General features: G+C 39.6%; 1 protein-coding gene across 4 annotated transcripts in view; it reads right to left on the bottom strand.

Annotated features, from left to right (window-relative positions):
- The window catches only part of SPAST (spastin), a 65550-nt gene extending 46849 nt beyond the window's left edge, over window positions 1–18701 (bottom strand). For all 4 annotated transcript variants that reach the window (XM_081264917.1, XM_081264915.1, XM_081264916.1 and 1 more), the window contains exon 1: window positions 17989–18701. In XM_081264917.1, coding sequence (XP_081121043.1) covers window positions 17989–18403 — 415 coding nt within the window. In that variant the 5' untranslated portion in view covers window positions 18404–18701. The remainder of the gene's footprint in view (window positions 1–17988) is intronic.
- Window positions 18702–18937: the final 236 nt, after the last annotated feature.

Below are 18937 nucleotides of genomic sequence, written 5' to 3' on the forward strand. Positions count from 1 at the left end.
AGATTACAAGTGTGGTATTTAGAAGCATAAATCTACTTTCTTTGAATCAAGTGACTGGTTTAAAACATTAATTCTTGTTCTAAGTTAAACCTAAAAAGAACTTAAAAATTCAGCATAGTCAGTATGCTTAGCATGCATCTACAAAGTAATAATTATGTGCAAATCTCATTTTGAAAATTAATTTCTTAGTCTGTGGACTCTGCAAAGCCTCATGAGTGGCTAGTAATGGAATACAGAAAAGCAAAGGTAGAAATCACTGATTAAAACCGCCTTTTTGCTGAGCGTGATGGTGCACACCTATAATCCCAGCAGCTCAGGAGGCTGAGGCAGAAGGATCACGAGTTAAAGCCAGCCCCAGCAACTTCAAGCGCTAAGCAACTCAGTGAGACCCTGTCTCTAAATAAAATACAAAATTGGGCTGGGGATGTGGCTCAGTGGTCCAGTGTCCCTCAGTTCAACCCTCAGTACAAAAACAAAACAAAACAAAAACCACCTTTTTCATTTTTCTCATCTCATGATGCCATTAAATCAAAACAAAGCTGGGTGTGGTGGTGCAAGCCTGTAATCCCAGTGGCTTAGGAGGCTGAAGCAGGAGGACCACAAGTTCATAACCAAACTCAGCAAGACCCTATCTCTAATAAAACAAACAAAAAAAGGGCTGGGGATGTAGCTTAGTGGTTAAGCACCCCATCTCCACATAATTCTTTATAATATGAAATTTAAAAATAAATATCATGAGTGTTTTGATAACATAGAGAAAGATTTTTTTAAATAAACATCACATACAGCAACCAAAAAATGTTATCTCATGAGTGTGTACATCTTAACCCTTCATTTCTTTATCCTGAAAATAAAACACTAACCAGTTTCTTGTATGTAATTTCTTTTTTGGGGGGCGGGGTGGGGGTGGCAGTGCTGGGGATTGGACCCAGGGCCTTGTGCATGATTAGCAGGTGCTTTACTGCTAGCTATTCTCTCAGTTCCAATAGTATTTTTTACTGTGCCTGGTAGAGAATAAGTGTTCAATACATACTCAATAATGACACATAAAGAAATTATTAAGAGTTTGTTATAAATCAACTCAAAACCTTTGGATGCTCATCTTCCTGTTTTCAATAAAGAAAATATCTGTTTACATGTATTTTGGGATTCTTAATTTGAAAAAAAGGAGAAAATAGTATAATAGCATTTGCAATGTAAGTGGTGAGAATATTTGTAACAATATCATATTTGCTTAAAATTTTAAAAACAAAAGTGACCTAGGCATGGAGGCACATGCCTATAATCCCAGCTACCTGAGGCTGAGGCAGGAGGATCACATGTTCAAGGCCATTTTGGGCTACTGGAGAGACCCTGTCTCAAAAATAAAATTTAAAAAGGGAGAGAACATGGCTCAGAGGTAGACCGCACCTGGGTAATCCCCACTACCACAAAAAAGAATAAATAAAGAAGAATAGGCAGAAGAATGAATTACACATTTGCCAAAACCCAGACATAAACGACCAATAAATTCATAAAAAGATGCCCAAAACTATAGGGACAGATCATATCAGTGATTGCCAGGAGCTGAGGGGCATTACTAGAAAGGATACAAGGAAACTTTTGCTGTGATGAAACATTCAACATATTGAATATGTGGTGTTGGTTACCCAACTATTTATCAAAACTCACTGAACTATACTCTTAACCAGGTAAATTTTACTGTGCATAACTACCTCAATAAATCTGATTTTTTAAAAAGTACAATATTCCAAGATTTGTATATAAAGATTAGCTTGGATTATGATCCCAGAACTAAATTTTTTATTATAATAGTAAGAAGAGAAAAACTAGAAGAGCTCTGTTTTAAAAACATCTTCAAGAAAGAATGGGAGAGATCCCAAAACAATGAAAATTACCAAAATTTGGAAAAGAGGGACCACTTCACACCCATTAGAATGGCTATTATTCTATTCTTATAGTAGTTACCATTTTAAAAAATGCCAAACTATGGGGAAAAAAAGAAGCCAACAGAATCAAGTACGGCACTTTGGGCACTTTTTTTTTTTATGTTTCCGTGAAAAGATCTGAATTTTTAAATTTGTTCTTTTTAGTTATACATGACAGTAGAATATACTTTGATATATCATACATACATGGAGTATAACTTGGCATTTTTGTAGTTGTACACGATGTGGAGTTCCATTGGTCATGTATTCATATAAGAACACAGGAAAGTTACATCTGATTCATTCTACTATCTTTCCTATTCCCACCCCCAAAGCACTTTACTTTCCTACTTGAACTCATCGGCAATTCTGAAAGCAGAATTGGCCAACAACTAAGCAGAACTTCCCACAAACTCATATAACTAAGCTGACAAAAAATAATAATAATAAAAATTCCAGAGATGCTAAAGAGAAGCAGTTATGGCAAAGGAACATGGTTGAGACCCTGCATCACTGAATATGAAGAACTAGTTCTAGCCTGTAAATGACTGAAGTCCACATTCAAATTAAATTACTTCAGTCTCTTATGTTGGGAGTTGGCAAACTACAGACCATAACCTCCACTGCACATCCTTTGGTGAATTTAAGGTAGGAAAATCAAATCTTCCAATGGTTTCCAGTGCACAAAGGTCTCAAAGTTACTTTAATATAGTTCCCAACAGTTCCTAAATTTCCATACACATTTCCCTCTTACCCAACAATGTCAAATAACTCATACTCAAATAACCAAACTACATCAAATCAAGGAAAGCAGGCTGGGGTTGTTGCTCAGTGGTTGAGCACTTGCCTTGCATGCGTGAGGCACTGGGTTCGATCTTCAGCGCCACATAAATTAATTACTTAAATTTTGTTTTGTTTCCATCTAGAACTAAAAATATTTTTAAAAAAAGAAAAAGAGGGCTGGGGATGTGGCTCAACTGGTAGCACGCTCGCCTGGCGTGCGTGCGGCCCGGGTTCAATCCTCAGCACCACATACCAACAAAGATGTTGTGTCCGCCGAGAACTAAAAAAAAAAATAAATATTAAAAATAAAATTCTCAAAAAAAAAAAAGAAAAGAAAAAGAATTGGGGTGGCAGGAACTTACAACTACTTCTTGTTGTAGTTTAAAATTATTAACCAATAATATGAAGTATAAACAAACTACATTATCTAAGGCAGGAGTTAGCAAACTATGGTCCAAAGTTCAAATCCAGTCACATAACGCCTCTATACATGGCAGAATAGAGTAGTTGTTTAAAATATGTACTAATTGCTCAACAACATAAGAACAATTAAATTTAAAGTTGGACAAAGGGGGCTGGGGTTGTGGCTCAGCAATACAGTGCTTGCCTCGAACATGCAAGGCTCTGGGTTCGATCCTCAGCACCACATAAACATAAATAAATTAAAGATGTTAAAAAAAATGGACAAAAGAAGCTGTATGGCTCAGTAGCACACACAAAGTCCTGGATTTGATCTCCCACACCACAAAAACATATACATACATACACACAAACCCACACACAAGACCTGAATAGACATTTCTCAAAATGAGATACACAAATAGCCATTAATCACATGAAAAGATGTCCAACCTACAAGTCAAATGATACCACTCTATGTAGTAGGGTGGCTATTTAAAAAAAAAAGAAAGGCCAAGTGTGGTGGTACATGCCTATAATCCCAGCAATTTGGGAGGCTGAGGCACGATGATCACAAGTAGTATGAGGTCAGCCTGGGCAATTTAGAAAGATAATCAAACTTAGCAATACCCTGTATCAAAACAAAAAATAAAAAGGACTGGGGATATAGTTCAGTGGTAAAGTGCCCCTGGATTCAATCTCAAGAATCAAGAAAAATCTGATAAAATAGAATATAACAAATGTGGAGAAAATGGAACCTTTGTATGCTGCCAGTGGGAAGAGAAAATAGTATAGCCTTTATGGAAAAATTTGAAAGTTTGAAAAGTTAACACAGAGTTGCCATATGATCCAGTAATCCCACTCCTAGGTTTCACACCCTAAAAACTAAAAGCAGGCACTCAAACTAATACTTATACACTGGTAATATACTGATATTCATATCAGAATTATCCTCATTACATGGGAACAGCCCAAATGTCCAAAATGGATAAACAAAATGTTTATATATACAGATGACAGAACATTATTCAGACTTAAAAAAAAAAAAGAACGAAAATCTGATAATTGCTACAATAAGGATAAATCTTGAAAACATGCTGCTAGGCAAAATGACACATGCCTATAATCCCAGCAACTCAGGAGGCTGAGCCAAGAGGATCACAAGTTCAAGGCAGCCTCAGCAACTGAGCAAGTCCCTAACCAACTTAGCAAGACTGTCTCAAAATAGAAAATAAACTGGGTATGATGGCACACACCTGTAATCTTAGTGGCTCAGGAGGCTGAGGCAAGAGGATCAAAGCCAGCCTCAGCACCTTAGCAAGGCCCTAAGCAACTTAATGAGACCTACCTCTAAATAAAAATATGAAAAAGGGCTGGGAATGTGGTTCAGTAGTTGAACACCTCTGGGTTCAATCCCCAGTGCCAATATGAAAAAGGGCTAGGGATGTGACATAGTGGTAAAGCCTCCACCCAGCTCCAGTACAAAAAAAAAAAAAAGACATTATATGAAATAAACCAGACACAAAATGGTAAATACTGTATGACTCCACCAATGAGATACCCAGACTAGGCAAATTCAGAGACAGAAAATAGAAGAGAGGTTACCAGGAACTGGGAAAGGGAGAAAAGGGAGCACCTATTGGGAAGTTACTGTTTAAAGGGTACAGAATTTCTGTTTGGATGATGAAAAAGTTGTAGAAATGGATAGTGGTGATAGTGGCACAACACTGTGAATGTGCTTAATACCAGTGAATGTACATTTAAGATGATGAACTTTATGTTACGTATATTTTACTACTATAATAATTTTTAAAAAAGGCAAATGACCCTTCACAGGCAGTTGGCCAATCACTGGCATACAGCGATGAAAATGATTCACTGCCACATATAACATCATTGATTAGTCTGACAAGGATAATGTTCAGCACATGAAGAACACATACCAGATGATTTCATTTGTAAAGCTCAAGATCAGCAAAATTAAGCCAGGCACACACCTGAATTCTCAGCAATTTAGGAGACTAGGTAAGAGGAATGCAAGTTCAAGGCTGCTAGGAGCCACAAGCATATATACGATGTATGGCACCTTTGGTTGTAAAGTGACGCCAGCTAGCCACTGAGATGATTATGTTAAAATTTACATTCATATGCAAACTGGACTCCCGCTGTTCACCTTGGCCTGCTACCGGACTCAAGTTACGGGACTTTACGGGACTGCTGGAGAGTTCCCATTGGTTGGGGAAGGATAGTAGGAGGGAATTCCGGAGGAGGTGGGAGGAGACGGGGGGGTTCCGGTCGGCGCGCGGTTCCGGTCGGACACCCTCGTGGGAGGACCGGTTTTTGACTTGCTGGCGCTGAGAGTGTTAGCGGCTTTTTCAAAATAAAGTTTTGTTCCTGCTTGATTGGCTCGTGATTCTGTGCCCAGCCAAGACTGCGGCATTTGGCGGCCCGTGCGGGGAACGCCTGAAGCTTAGAGGTGAGTAAATTGCTCGCCCCTGAGGGAAGGCGACAGGATGGATGACCTTCTCAGAAAACAATGTGTTCTTGTTTTGATTTATTTTGTTTTCATTTCGAGCTCCCTAGCCCTAGAATTTTCTCAGGCGAACTGGAAAAAATGGTTGGCTCAAGGTTTGAAGTTATTCAGCCCTGAGAAAGAGAAAATTGATACAACCATTGTCTGCTCCGTCTTTGTTTCATTCTGCTTCGGCTTTGTTTTATCCTACCTTATTGGGTTAGGTTATAGTAGATTAGAATCCAATAAAAAACAAACCGAAAAACTGTTAAGTAAATTGTTAGAGGTCCAGACTATGGTAGAAAAAACGCTAGGTCAAGCAAAAGAGAAGGTCTCTCAAGCTAGTCAGACAGAGGAGAATTTAAAGAAAGCAAGCTTAGAGGACAAGCAGCCATCAGGTGGAGAATTACAACAGGAGGTTGCTACCAACTCCGTTCTATCACCAGAGGGCGTAACTCAGCCAACAGCTCCATCTACCGCTGAGCGGCCCTCAACTACCGTAGTTGATGGACGGAATTCTGAGGCAGGACCCCAAAGATTAGCATGCCCTGTACTTGAGCAGGCAGGAGGGCAACGAATTCACCGTGCTTTAGATTTCAAAACAATAAAGCAATTAAAGGAGGCTGTAACGACCTATGGGCCGCAAGCTCCCTTCACAATAAGCATGGTTGAATCTGTTACCAACTTGGACATGACACCAGCAGATTGGGCTAACATGTGTCGATCTGTGCTAAACGGAGGACAATATTTGTTATGGAAGGTTGCCAATGAGGAATTTTGCATGGAGACAGCTAGGCGAAATGCAGAAGCTGGGTACCCTCAAAGAAATATGGACATGCTTTTGGGGAAGGGACCTTATGAGGGTCAAAGACAACAAATTGAATATGACCCTGGTGTGTACGCACAAATTGCTGTAGATGCAGTTAGGGCATGGAAAACTTTACAGGGGCATGGAGACTTACAAGGTCAATTATCTAAGGTAATACAAGGAACTAATGAACCTTATGCTGAATTTGTAGATAGACTTATTCAGTCAGCCTCTAGGATATTTGGAAATACAGAACAGGTAATGCCATTTATAAAACAACTGGCTTATGACCAAGCAAATCGTTGCTGCAGAGAGGTCATTAGACCATGGAGACATGAGGATTTAAACACATATATTAAATTATGTAGAGACATTAATGAACAGGGGCAAGTCTTAGCAGCAGTACAACAGGCTTTAGATGCCAGGCCAAGAACATGCTATAATTGTAATCAAACAGGACATTTTAAAAGGAGTTGCCCCATAAGAGGAGGGTTTAACAAAGCTGGATATCAAAGGAATAGAATACCAGGTATTTGCCCACGATGCCGTAGAGGGAGACATTGGGCTAATGAATGCCGTTCTCAAACCACCATAGAGGGTATTCCGTTATCAAAAAACGGACAAGGACCAAGTGTTTACCCACGATATCGTGGAGAAAGGTATCAAGCTCCATTGCCAAAAAACGGACTAGAGGGCCCAATGCCCCGGGGCCCCAAACCACAAATATATGGGGCAATGGAGGAACCCAACAGCCCCATCAAGGTAGTGCCCAGGACGCATTATCCATTAAATCCCTCATCAGACAAACTAGAGGGAGCGCAGGGCTGGACATCTGCGCCTCTGCCAGAGCAGTACTAACCCCAGAGATGGGAATTCAAATCATTCCCACAGGAGTAAAAGGACCTCTTCCCCAGGGAACAGTAGGCTTATTATTGGGACGCAGTTCTTCTACACTAAAAGGACTTATGATAAGTCCTGGGGTAATTGATCCCGATTATGAAGGTGAAATAAAAATTATAGCTAGTTCTCCAAGAGGTATATCAGTAATTTCACCAGGAGATAGAATAGCACAGTTATTAATAATACCCAGCCTGCATGATAAATTTTCCAGTTGTAATGTAGAAAGAGGTTCCAAGGGATTAGGCTCCACAGGTGTAGATTGGGCTATGCTGTCTTTAAATTTAGATTCTCGCCCAATGCTAAAATTAAAAATTCAAGGACATGACTTTAATGGGCTGCTGGACACAGGAGCTGACCTCAGCATCATATCTCGTCAAGAATGGCCAAAACATTGGCCATTACAACAAGCCACTCAAACGCTTCGAGGCCTAGGAGTGGCAACAAATCCCCATAGAAGTGCTATGGTATTAGATTGGAGGGATCCTGAAGGATGTGAAGGAACTATACAGCCCTATGTATTGGATCATCTTCCTGTAAATTTATGGGGACGAGATGTCCTAGATCAATTAGGATTGACATTAACAAATAACATCAATCCTAACGCGCCCACTACTAGGGCTAAACAAGGCTTTAGGAAAGAAAAAAGATTAAGAGAACAAGAACAAGGTATGACAGCACCTATTCAAATAGATCAAGAAATAAATAGACATGAATTGGGTTTTCAGAAAGGGCCACTGAGACAATCAAAATTACTTGGAAATCAGAAAGACCAGTGTGGGTTCCTCAGTGGCCCTTGACTAAAGAAAAGATACAAGTAGCCCATGACTTGGTCAGACAACAGTTAGCGGAAGGACATATACAACCTTCCGTATCCCCCTATAATACTCCCATTTTTGTCATTAAAAAGAAATCTGGTAAATGGAGATTATTACAAGATTTAAGAGCCATTAATAATGAGATGGTTATTATGGGACCTGCTCAATCAGGGATTCCTCAATTGTCTGCTTTACCAAAAACCTGGCATGTTTTAGTTATAGATATTAAAGATTGTTTCTTTTCAATTCCAATTCATCCCGAGGATAGTCCACATTTTGCATTTACTATCCCTGCACTGAATCATGAAGGTCCTGATCAGAGATATGAATGGAAAGTACTCCCTCAAGGGATGGCTAACAGCCCAACTATGTGTCAAATTTATGTTAATAAAGCAATCCAGCCACTTAGAAACCAAAATCCTGAACTACAAATATTTCACTATATGGATGATGTGTTACTGGCACATAAAGATAAAAACACATTACTAGAATGTTATGCCACACTTACAAATTTATTGAAAAATTATAATCTAGAGATAGCAATAGATAAAGTACAATTAAATCTTCCAATTAATTATTTAGGAGTTCTATTATCCTCAACCATGGTCCGTCCACCAAAAATTCAAATACGAGTAGATCAACTCAAATCACTTAATGACTTTCAAAAGTTATTGGGAGACATAAATTGGATAAGGCCTTATCTAGGCATACCAACAGGAGAGTTAGGACCTTTATTTGATATTCTAAAAGGTCCATCAGATCCAAATTCACCCCGCATGTTAACGCCTGAAGCAAGAAAAGTATTAAAAATCATTGAAACATATATGGAAAATATGCATTTGGATAGAATTGATATAAGTTTGCCTTTATTATTTATTGTACTACCAACAAAAAATATTCCTACAGGAGTATTTTGGCAAGAAGGTCCATTATTGTGGATACATTTATCTTATTCCCCTAACACTATTCTTACTAGATATCCTGAGGCTGTAGGACAATTAATACTCAAAGGAATAAAAGCAGCTAAGGGAGTGTTTGGGATTTCTCCCAATAAAATTATTACTCCATATACTATGGATCAAATTGATGAGTTAGCTAATGAGTTAAATACTTGGGCAATAATCCTGTGTAAAACTAGTGTTTCATTTGATAATCACTTACCATCTAATCCTTTGTTGTCTTTTTGGTCTAAGCATCCTGTAGTTTTTCCAAAAATGACAAGAAAAACCCCTATCATAAATGCTCCAAATATATTCACTGATGGGTCAAACAATGGTACAGCAGCAGTAGTTACTCCTGATCAAACTTTTACATTTTTAGTACCCAAACAATCAGCTCAAAAGGTAGAGCTTAATGCAGTATTACAAGCTTTTATGATGTTTAAAGATTCTGTATTTAATTTATTTTCTGATAGTCAGTATGTAGTTAATGCTATTAATTCCCTTGAAGATGCTGGTAGGATTTCCCCTTCCTCTACTGTTTTCTCTTTGTTTTCCGCTATACAAAGTCTAATCTGGGACCGAAAAGATCCATTCTTCATAGGTCATATCAGGGCACATACAGGATTGCCTGGAGCCCTTAGTATGGGCAATGAACTAGCAGATAAATCTACACATGACATACATATTTTCTCCACAATAGAAGAAGCTATAAATTTTCATAAAAGGTTCCATGTCAATGCTAATACTTTACAAAAGCGTTTTAAAATAACTAAAGAACAGGCCAGACATATAATAAAACAATGTCAAAATTGTGTGACATTTTTACCACAAGTTAATCTTGGAGTCAATCCTAGAGGACTAATACCTAACCATATTTGGCAGATGGACGTCACACACTTGCCAGAATTTGGAAAATTAAAATATTTACATGTTACAGTTGATACCTCTTCCGGATTTTTGATGGGCTCCCTTCATGCCGGAGAAAAAACTAAAGATGTTATAGCTCATTGCTTACAAAATTTTGCCACTGTGGGCGTTCCAAAACAGTTAAAAACGGACAACGGTCCTGGTTATACTTCCTCCTCTTTTAAACAATTTTGCTCATCATTTGGTATTACTCACATAACAGGAATTCCATACAATCCACAAGGACAAGGCATAGTTGAAAGAGCTCATCAAACTATTAAAATGTACTTATTAAAACAAAAGGAGGGAATTGGAAAGGGGTATATATCCCCCAAAGATAAACTTAAAATAACCCTTTTTACTCTAAACTTTTTAAATTTAGATTCATCGGGACTTAGTGCTGCGGAAAGACATTTGTACCCCAAAAATGTACATAAGCCTAAGGTACTTTGGAAAGATATTCTAACAGGACAATGGAAAGGCCCGGATCCAGTGATAGTCTGGAATCGGGGCGCTGTCTGTGTTTTCCCACAGGATGAACAGCAACCGATTTGGATTCCAGAGAGATTAACTAAAACAATTTCTACAGAAAAAGAAGATGATTTGACTCAAATCCATAACAGCTGACATCCAGAGCTCCAGCTTGGCTATTCTTACATCTGCGACAGTGATTAACCAAGGTTTTTTTTTTCAGTATCTATTTTATTATTGCATTTTTCCACATCATAAAGTTCTATTTTATTTTTGAGCTCATACAAACCTAGGTTAATGTTTTTCTGATCAGTTTTATTTTTTGACTGTGTTTTATTTTTTATTTATTTATTTATTTATTTATTTATTTATTTTTTTTTTTTTTTTGACTGTGGAGTTTTTAAACATTGCAATGGAGATTTCACCTAAGTATAGTTACAAGGCCTTTATTTACTATTGTCTTATGTGTTGTATGTTGTGTGCACACTTCTGTTTTGTGTTGTATGTCTGTATGTGTGTATGTCCATATTTCTTATATGAGGAGCGCTCATGAAAAAATGGATCCGAATTTTTTCTTTATTCACGTGATTTATATGGTTTAATTTAAATTAGGTGAACAGCTGTTTATGATTGTTGTTAAAGATGGTTAACAGATCTGTTTGTTTACTAATTTAAATTTGGTAAACGGCTGTTAAGGATTGTTTTTAAAGGAGTTTAACAGATCTGTTTGTTTACTTTCACCTTTTCTTTTTATTATATTTAATAATTCTGTTCAGGATAATGTCTCTTTACCATCATTGCCAGAATTTCCATCTCCATCCCAATTCCAGTGAAGACTGAGATAAAACCAAACTACAGCTTCTATGATAGCTATCACAGTAAACTGTATAAACTGATGCATCAATGAATATAACTCAACAAGTAATGCTATCAAGGACTTGATTTACTTTGGGAGGATATGGACATATTGATAGACTCCTCCAATTTGAACTGCTTGCAGAACTTGCCTGGACTATATATCAGTTGCATACATTGTGAAATATCATCTGGTGCACCGAATTGTGGTACTGCTGGCATATTTTTGCTGATGGTGTCACCAGTGATGCAATTTCCTTGCCAGCTCACCCCATGTTTATTGTGGTAATACTGGCATATCTTTGCTGATGGTGTCACCAGTGACGCAATTTTTCCAAAGGAGCCGTCAATTGGCTTGGTGTCGTGGCATTTCTGTATCCTCCTCCCTTCTACTAGTGATGGTCTAAATTTGGGGGCCAACAGAGGTGAGGCAAAGAACCTCACCCCCCCACTGGCACCAAGGCTAAATTTGGGGGCCAACAGAGGTGAGGCAAGAACCTCACCCCCCCACTGGTGCATAGGCCTATCCACAAGCATGGCTGAATGCTGGACCGGTAGTCAGCGACGGGTTGCTCTGATTACAGTGGATTCAACCTAAGACAGGAAGCTGACGCCTAAAGGTCAGTTCTCCCATGACGGGTAAGAACCATATGTTAAATTGGACAACCTACCAGGCACGGTCCCTAGCCACATTGCTTGTTGCTTAATTAAACAGAAGGGGGCAGATGCTAGGAGCCACAAGCATATATACGATGTATGGCACCTTTGGTTGTAAAGTGACGCCAGCTAGCCACTGAGATGATTATGTTAAAATTTACATTCATATGCAAACTGGACTCCCGCTGTTCACCTTGGCCTGCTACCGGACTCAAGTTACGGGACTTTACGGGACTGCTGGAGAGTTCCCATTGGTTGGGGAAGGATAGTAGGAGGGAATTCCGGAGGAGGTGGGAGGAGACGGGGGGGTTCCGGTCGGCGCGCGGTTCCGGTCGGACACCCTCGTGGGAGGACCGGTTTTTGACTTGCTGGCGCTGAGAGTGTTAGCGGCTTTTTCAAAATAAAGTTTTGTTCCTGCTTGATTGGCTCGTGATTCTGTGCCCAGCCAAGACTGCGGCACAAGGCCAGCCTCAGCAAATTAGCAAGATCCTAAGCAATTTACTGAGAACCTGTCTCAAAATTTTAAAAAGTAAATAAATAAAAAGGGCGGGAATGTGGCTCAATTAAGCACCATGAGTTCAATACCCAGTACCATAAGAAAATAAAATAAAAAAGCACTGCGATACAGTTCACTGGTAGAGCACTGTGGGTTAACCCCAATACTGTAAAAATAAATTTTAAAGTCTGGGGACTTAACTCACTGGTGGGAATGCTTCTAATTTTAATCCCCAATAGCAAGGGGGAAAAAAAGAGAAAAATAAAAAACAAAACAAATAAGCCACTCCCCCAACCTGTGTATTTATTATGGGTATTGGACAATTTTAATATTCTGTGTATTTTCCAAATTCTTTATTTTATTTTTTATCTGTTCTAGTTAGTTATAAATGACAATAAAATGCATTTTGACACATTACACAAATGAAGTTGTATTTTCTATACCAAGAGCTTATATTTATGTATGAGCACAAAAAATCCACTTCTAATTTTTTATAATATATAAACATGGATACTAATTGAGATGTGAGGATAGAAGAATTCCTTTTTTTTTAATGTCTAAGGACCACAAATAGCACAAGTATTTTGTTTCTTTAGATACTTCTTCTCCAAACCCATTTTATGTTGCTATTGCATTCTAAAAAGAGTAACAGAAACTAACTGCAAGCCAGGCATGGGGGCACACGCCTGTAATCCCAGCAGCTTGGGAGGCTGAGGTAGGAGGAAAATGAGTTCAAAGCCAGTGTGCAAAAGGGAGGCCCTAAGCAACTCAGTGAGACCCCGTCTCTAAATGAAATACAAAATAGGGCTGGGGATGTGGCTCAGTGGTTGACTGCCCCTGAGTTCAATCCCCAGTACAAAAAAGAAAAAAGAAAAACTAGTTTCAAGATTCATCAATATTCTTTTTTTAATATTTTATTTTATATTTTTAGTTGCAGTTGAACACAATACCTTTATTTATTTATTTTTATGTGGCACTGAGGATCGAACCAGGGCCTCGCACATGTTAGACGAGCACTTTACCATTGAGCCACAACCCCAGCCCAATCAATATTCTAATATAACCTCAAGAGGCTCTAATCTTAAAAGGACTGCTGAATAAATAATAGTAGTTCCTATTTACTGAGGACCTACTATGCATGGGCACTAAGCACTTTATAAACGTTATCTCACACAGTAACTTGCCCAATGCTATATAGTCAGGATTCAAATGTCAATTTGGATAGGTACTGCAACTGAAAAGGGGTAAAATTAGACTTTGGAGCTAAGAAATAAAAAGCAGCTTCCAACATCCAGGAACTGGCCTAGTAATTAGCTAGGCCTTGGTTAAAGTAGGAACTGATCTGCCATTTACAGCCAGTAATTACTGAACAATTTCACAGAATATCAACATCAGATAAGGCCACTGTATAATGGTGATGGAACTCTATATCACTTTATAATAACACTTAAACACAGACAAAATATGAACATTGTGGGGGGCGGGGGTTGTGGCTGAGTGGTAGAATGCTTGCCTAGTATGCAAGAGGCACTGAGTTTGGTCCCCAGCACTACATACAAATAAAACCAAATAGAATGAAGGTATTGTGTCCATCTACAACTAAAAAATATTTTTAAAAAATATGAACATTGTCCAATCCATGAAATACTGAACTTGTTGTCCCTCTTACAGCCAAGGGACCCTTGCTTCTTAACCAATTACACCTTTAGCCCTCACATTAGTCTTTTTTCCTTGTAGACAGAATTTAAAAACTAAAGTATAGAATTATTACTAATTCCTGACAGCACTAACTCCAGAGCAAAACCTTGCTTCCTTTAATTGCTTCTTGATATCACCTAATACCATCCCAAATCCCATAGATCTTCCTAGTACCCCAGTTCCACATGGTGTGTGTTCTCCCTGGCTTGAATAAGTAACAAGTCCCACTTGTTCAATCACAGGTGTGATCTTGGCAATCACTGACTGGAGAATTCTGACAAAGTCCATTTAACAACAATAGTTAAGGGCTAGAAATAAATTTCAGAGACACAGTGCTTCCCTACCATGACCAAGGCTCTGTGTTTAATACTCAACACCATTAAAAACAAAAAACAAAACATAACTTCTAACAACAAAAAATATATAAAGAGGAGCAGAAAATATGTGAATAAGTACAGCATGTCTATGCTAAACTTATATAACTGCAAAATATCTAAGTCTTTAAGAAAACTATAGATTTTGAAGTTTCAGTTTCCTCATTTATCAGAATGAACAATTGCTGAATGTGATTGTGCTTAAAGACTTTTTGTTCTACAGCTGGTGTAAGTAATTAATAATTCACAATGAGGAAAAAATGCTGCATCTGTATATTAATATCTTCACTGGCTTGGCAGGGCTACTATAGGTCAAAAATAAAGAAAACTAGTATAGAAAAATAAATAATCTATACTTTGCCAGAAATCCGAACCACTATTAGGTAGAACAGAGAGAGTAAGTTTGTGGAAAAGATGCAGGAAGGATTAGGGAAGGCCATTCTTCAATAACTTAATATCCATTTACTGATTATCCCTTAATTATCATCAAGACAACTAACAATAATCTTGTGATTCCAGATACCAGGTGAGTTTATAAGGTTTAACTGTACTTAACATTGAGGAAACTATAAACTACAATTTTAAAAAGAACAGCTTGAAACAGAATAAGGTATAAAGTCCCTAAGAGTGGCTTTTTCTCTCTTTAGTGAAAATGCTACTAAATATTTTTTTTAAATTTTTTTTAGTTGTAGATGAACACATTATTTATTTGTTTTTATGTGGTGCTGAGGATAGAACCCAGGACCTCACACCTGTAAGGCAAGTGCTCTACTACTGAGCTACAGCCCCAGACCATTACTAAATATTTTTGATGAGAAATGTGAAATGTATTTAATAAAAAGTAATGTCAGCAGGGCACAAAGGCGCATGACTGTAATACCAACAGCTTGGGAGGCTGAGACAGGAGGATCGAGAGTTCAAAGCCAGGTTCAGCAACAGTGAGGTGCTAAGCAACTCAGTGAGACCCTCCCTCTAAATAAAAATACAAAATAGGACTGGGATGTAGCTCAGTGGTTGAGTGCCCCTGAGTTCAATCCCCAATACCCGTCCACCAAAAAAAAAAAAAAAAAGTCCATTTTTTTAAAAAGGTTATCATTTCAATGTCCACTTATTAGATTAATTCTTTCCTTATTCTAATCATGGAAACATTAAAGCAGAATCATTAAGCCCAAGAAAATTAGGTCTGAAATCAATCCTTTCAAAATGGTTAATATACAGCAATTTTCAGGAGTAAAAGTTACCAAGATACCTTTGATTTCTACTCACTATCCTCAACTTGGGAAAACAGATATTAACAAGCATTTTATATTATCCACATTTTATGTTTATCCACAAAGTTGGATACAGAATTTTTAAATTATGGCAAGTAATTTTTTAAAGTCTGCTGTCTTAAATATGTGTATCTTAAAACAGACTAGGAATAAACAGAATTTTATTTAGATAATTTCTTTTCTTTTTCTTTCTTTTTTTTTTTTTTTTTTGTACTGGGGATTGAACCCAGGGGTATTTAACCAACAAGCCACATTCCCAGCCCCACCCCCCGCCTTTTTTTTTCCTGGTACTATGAATTGAACCCAGTGCCTGACTTATGCTATACATGTGCTCTACCAATGAATACACCCAGTACCCCCACTTTAATCTTTTGAGTTTCAGTTCCCTCATCTCTAAAATGCTGATATCAATATTGCCTTCAGCTAACAGGGTTAACTGTGAGGATTAAATAACACAAGCAAAGTTGATAGCATAATGCCTGACACACAGAATTTAAACAACAACAACAAAAAAAAAACTGTTATGAAACCTGAAGAATGTAGTATTCTTGCTTTCATTTAGAAAACATACATCTGTGCAAATTCAATGCCAACCTCAGCAACTTATTAAGAACCCATCTCAAACTAAAAAAATTTTAAAGGCTGAGGTGTAGCTCAGAGGGAAAAAGCACCCCTGAGTTCAATTCCCAGTACCAAATAATAAATTTTTAAACATAAAATAAATTGGGGCTGGGGTTGTGGCTCAGTGGTAGAGCGCTTGCCTGGCACCTATGAGGCCCTGGGTTTGATCCCCAGCACCACATAAAAATAAATTTTAAAAAGGTAAACACACACACACACAAAAAAAAAAAAAAAAAAAAAAAAGGAAAAAAGAAACATAAATCTCCCAAGCCCACACCTGTAATCCCAGCAACTGAGGAGGCTGATGTAGGAAGACCACAAATTTGAGGCCATCCTCATCAATTTAGCAAAACCCTGTCTCAAAATAAAAACTAGAGTGGCTGGGGTTGTGGCTCAGTGGTAGAGCACTTGCCTAGCATGTGTGAGCCACTGGGTTAGATTCTCAGCACCAAATATAAATAAATAAAAAATAAAGGTTCATAAATAAATAAATAAATAGTAGAAAGGACCTGGTACCAAACGTAATAATAGAAACATAAACCTCTGCTTTTGGTTTTGTTGTAAAATATGTATTAATTAATCCAACTCACTCACTTAACATTTCAACTTAGAAACTTAGAGGCTACCTTGGAATACTGATTTAATTAAAATCAAAGCAACCAGGGCAATAGTATTATGCTAAAATACAACTATATTGATGACTATCATGAAACAGAAAGCAAATTCAGCTGTAATCACACTCAAGTATTCCTTTAAAACTTAAATCATCTGTTCTTTTTATCCTGACATTACAGTATTTACTTTCATTAAAAACCTGTAACAATGGGGCTGTAGTTGTAGCTCAGTGGTAGAGTGCTTGCCTAGCATGTGTGGGGCACTGGATTCGATCCTCAGTACTACATAAAAATATATAAAGGCACTGTGTCCATATACAACAAATATATAAAATCTGTAACAAGACCCAGCTTCTCCAATAGCAAAAATTTTTTGGAAGCCGGGCATGGTGGCGCACGCCTGTCATCCCAGCGACTCTGGAGGCTGAGGCGAGAGGATTCCAAGTTCAAGGCCAGCCTCAGCAACTTAGCAAGGCCCTAAGCAACTTAGTGAGACCCTGTCTCAAAAAAAAAAAAAAAAAAAAAATGAAAAGGGTTGAGGATGTGGTTTGATGTTTAAGCGCCTCTTGATTCAATCTCTGGTACAAAAAAAAAAAAAAAAACAACTTTTGGAAACCTGGCTCAGAGAAGTCATGGTTTACAATGCTAGAAAGAATCCGTGTGGTCACTCTAGGACAACTGTCACTATCACCAGCTTGTCTGGGTGTCTTATAAAGACTTGGGACATGAAAAAGTATAGGGAGAAGGATGGTGTCTGCAACAAAGTCGATAACTGAGGTGCCCTGAAAGGGGAGAGATTTAATTGGGAATTGTGAAACTGATTTGCAGGGACTCAAAGAGTCCCGGAGCTGATCCAAATCTGGGGATGCACCGCCCCTCCCGCAGGAAAGGAACGCAGGTGTTGCCCTCCCTGGACCACCGCCCCCAACCCCCAGTTACCTTTCTCGTCCTCATCGATGCGCAGGGCAATGGAGATGTACTCGAAGGCCTGTTTGTGGAAGGCCCGAACGTGCTCGGCCTCGCCACCCGGCTCGGGCGCAGGGGGCGAGGCCGAGGCTGGCGCCGGCGCGGCCCGGGAGCTCCTCTTGGCGGCCATGAGGGCGCGGGAGAAGCGCTGGCAGAGCCACACGAAGAGGAGCCCCAGGTGGAAGGCCACCAGACGCAGCAGCGCGAAGCCTACGATGAGCGGGTAGGAGAAGTAATACAGGTTCCGCTTATGCGGCGACCGGGGCGGAGGGGCCGGCCCGGCAGCGTGAGGGGCGGGGGCCTGGCAGGAGGGCGGAGGCCTCGGAGGCACCGGACTGCTGGGGCCGCCGGAGCCTTTCTTCTTCCCTCGTCCACCCGGAGAACTCATTCACAGCGCCCACTGCCGCGGCCGCCATAACCCGCCTCCCGCAGACCGACGGCGACCAAGCGGTGGCAGCAGCGGCCAAGGCGTCAGCGAGGGCCAAGGACCCCCGCGCACCGGCGGGTACCAGGAGCTCGACACCTCCACGCGCTGCCCGCTGGCCCCGCCCCTTTCTCCTTCCCCGGCCTGGAGCACAACCCCTTCTGTTCTTCCAGCGGTCGGTGACTCCAGCCCCTCCCTCTCTCTGTCCTCTGCCTCCTAGTAGCTGCAAGTGGCGGCCGCGCACGCGCACGCGCACGTCCTCCTGTGTCTTTCTTCGGCGCGCGCTCACGCCGCCGTCTTTGTTGACCTGGGGATCTATGCGCATGTGTAGCTTCCTCTTCTGTACTTCTTCCCCGGGGAACTACAGTCCACGACTTGTAGTTCCGCCGGCATTGGTCTTGAGCTCCAGAGGCTTGTCCAACTTCTCTGCTGCTATGGGAGGAGAATAGGGAACCTAGTAATACACCCGCAAAGCAGGATTTGCGACTTGTGGTGACT

Source organism: Spermophilus citellus (genome assembly GCF_964194105.1).
Source record: "Spermophilus citellus genome assembly, chromosome: 13".
NCBI classification, from domain to species: domain Eukaryota; kingdom Metazoa; phylum Chordata; class Mammalia; order Rodentia; family Sciuridae; genus Spermophilus; species Spermophilus citellus.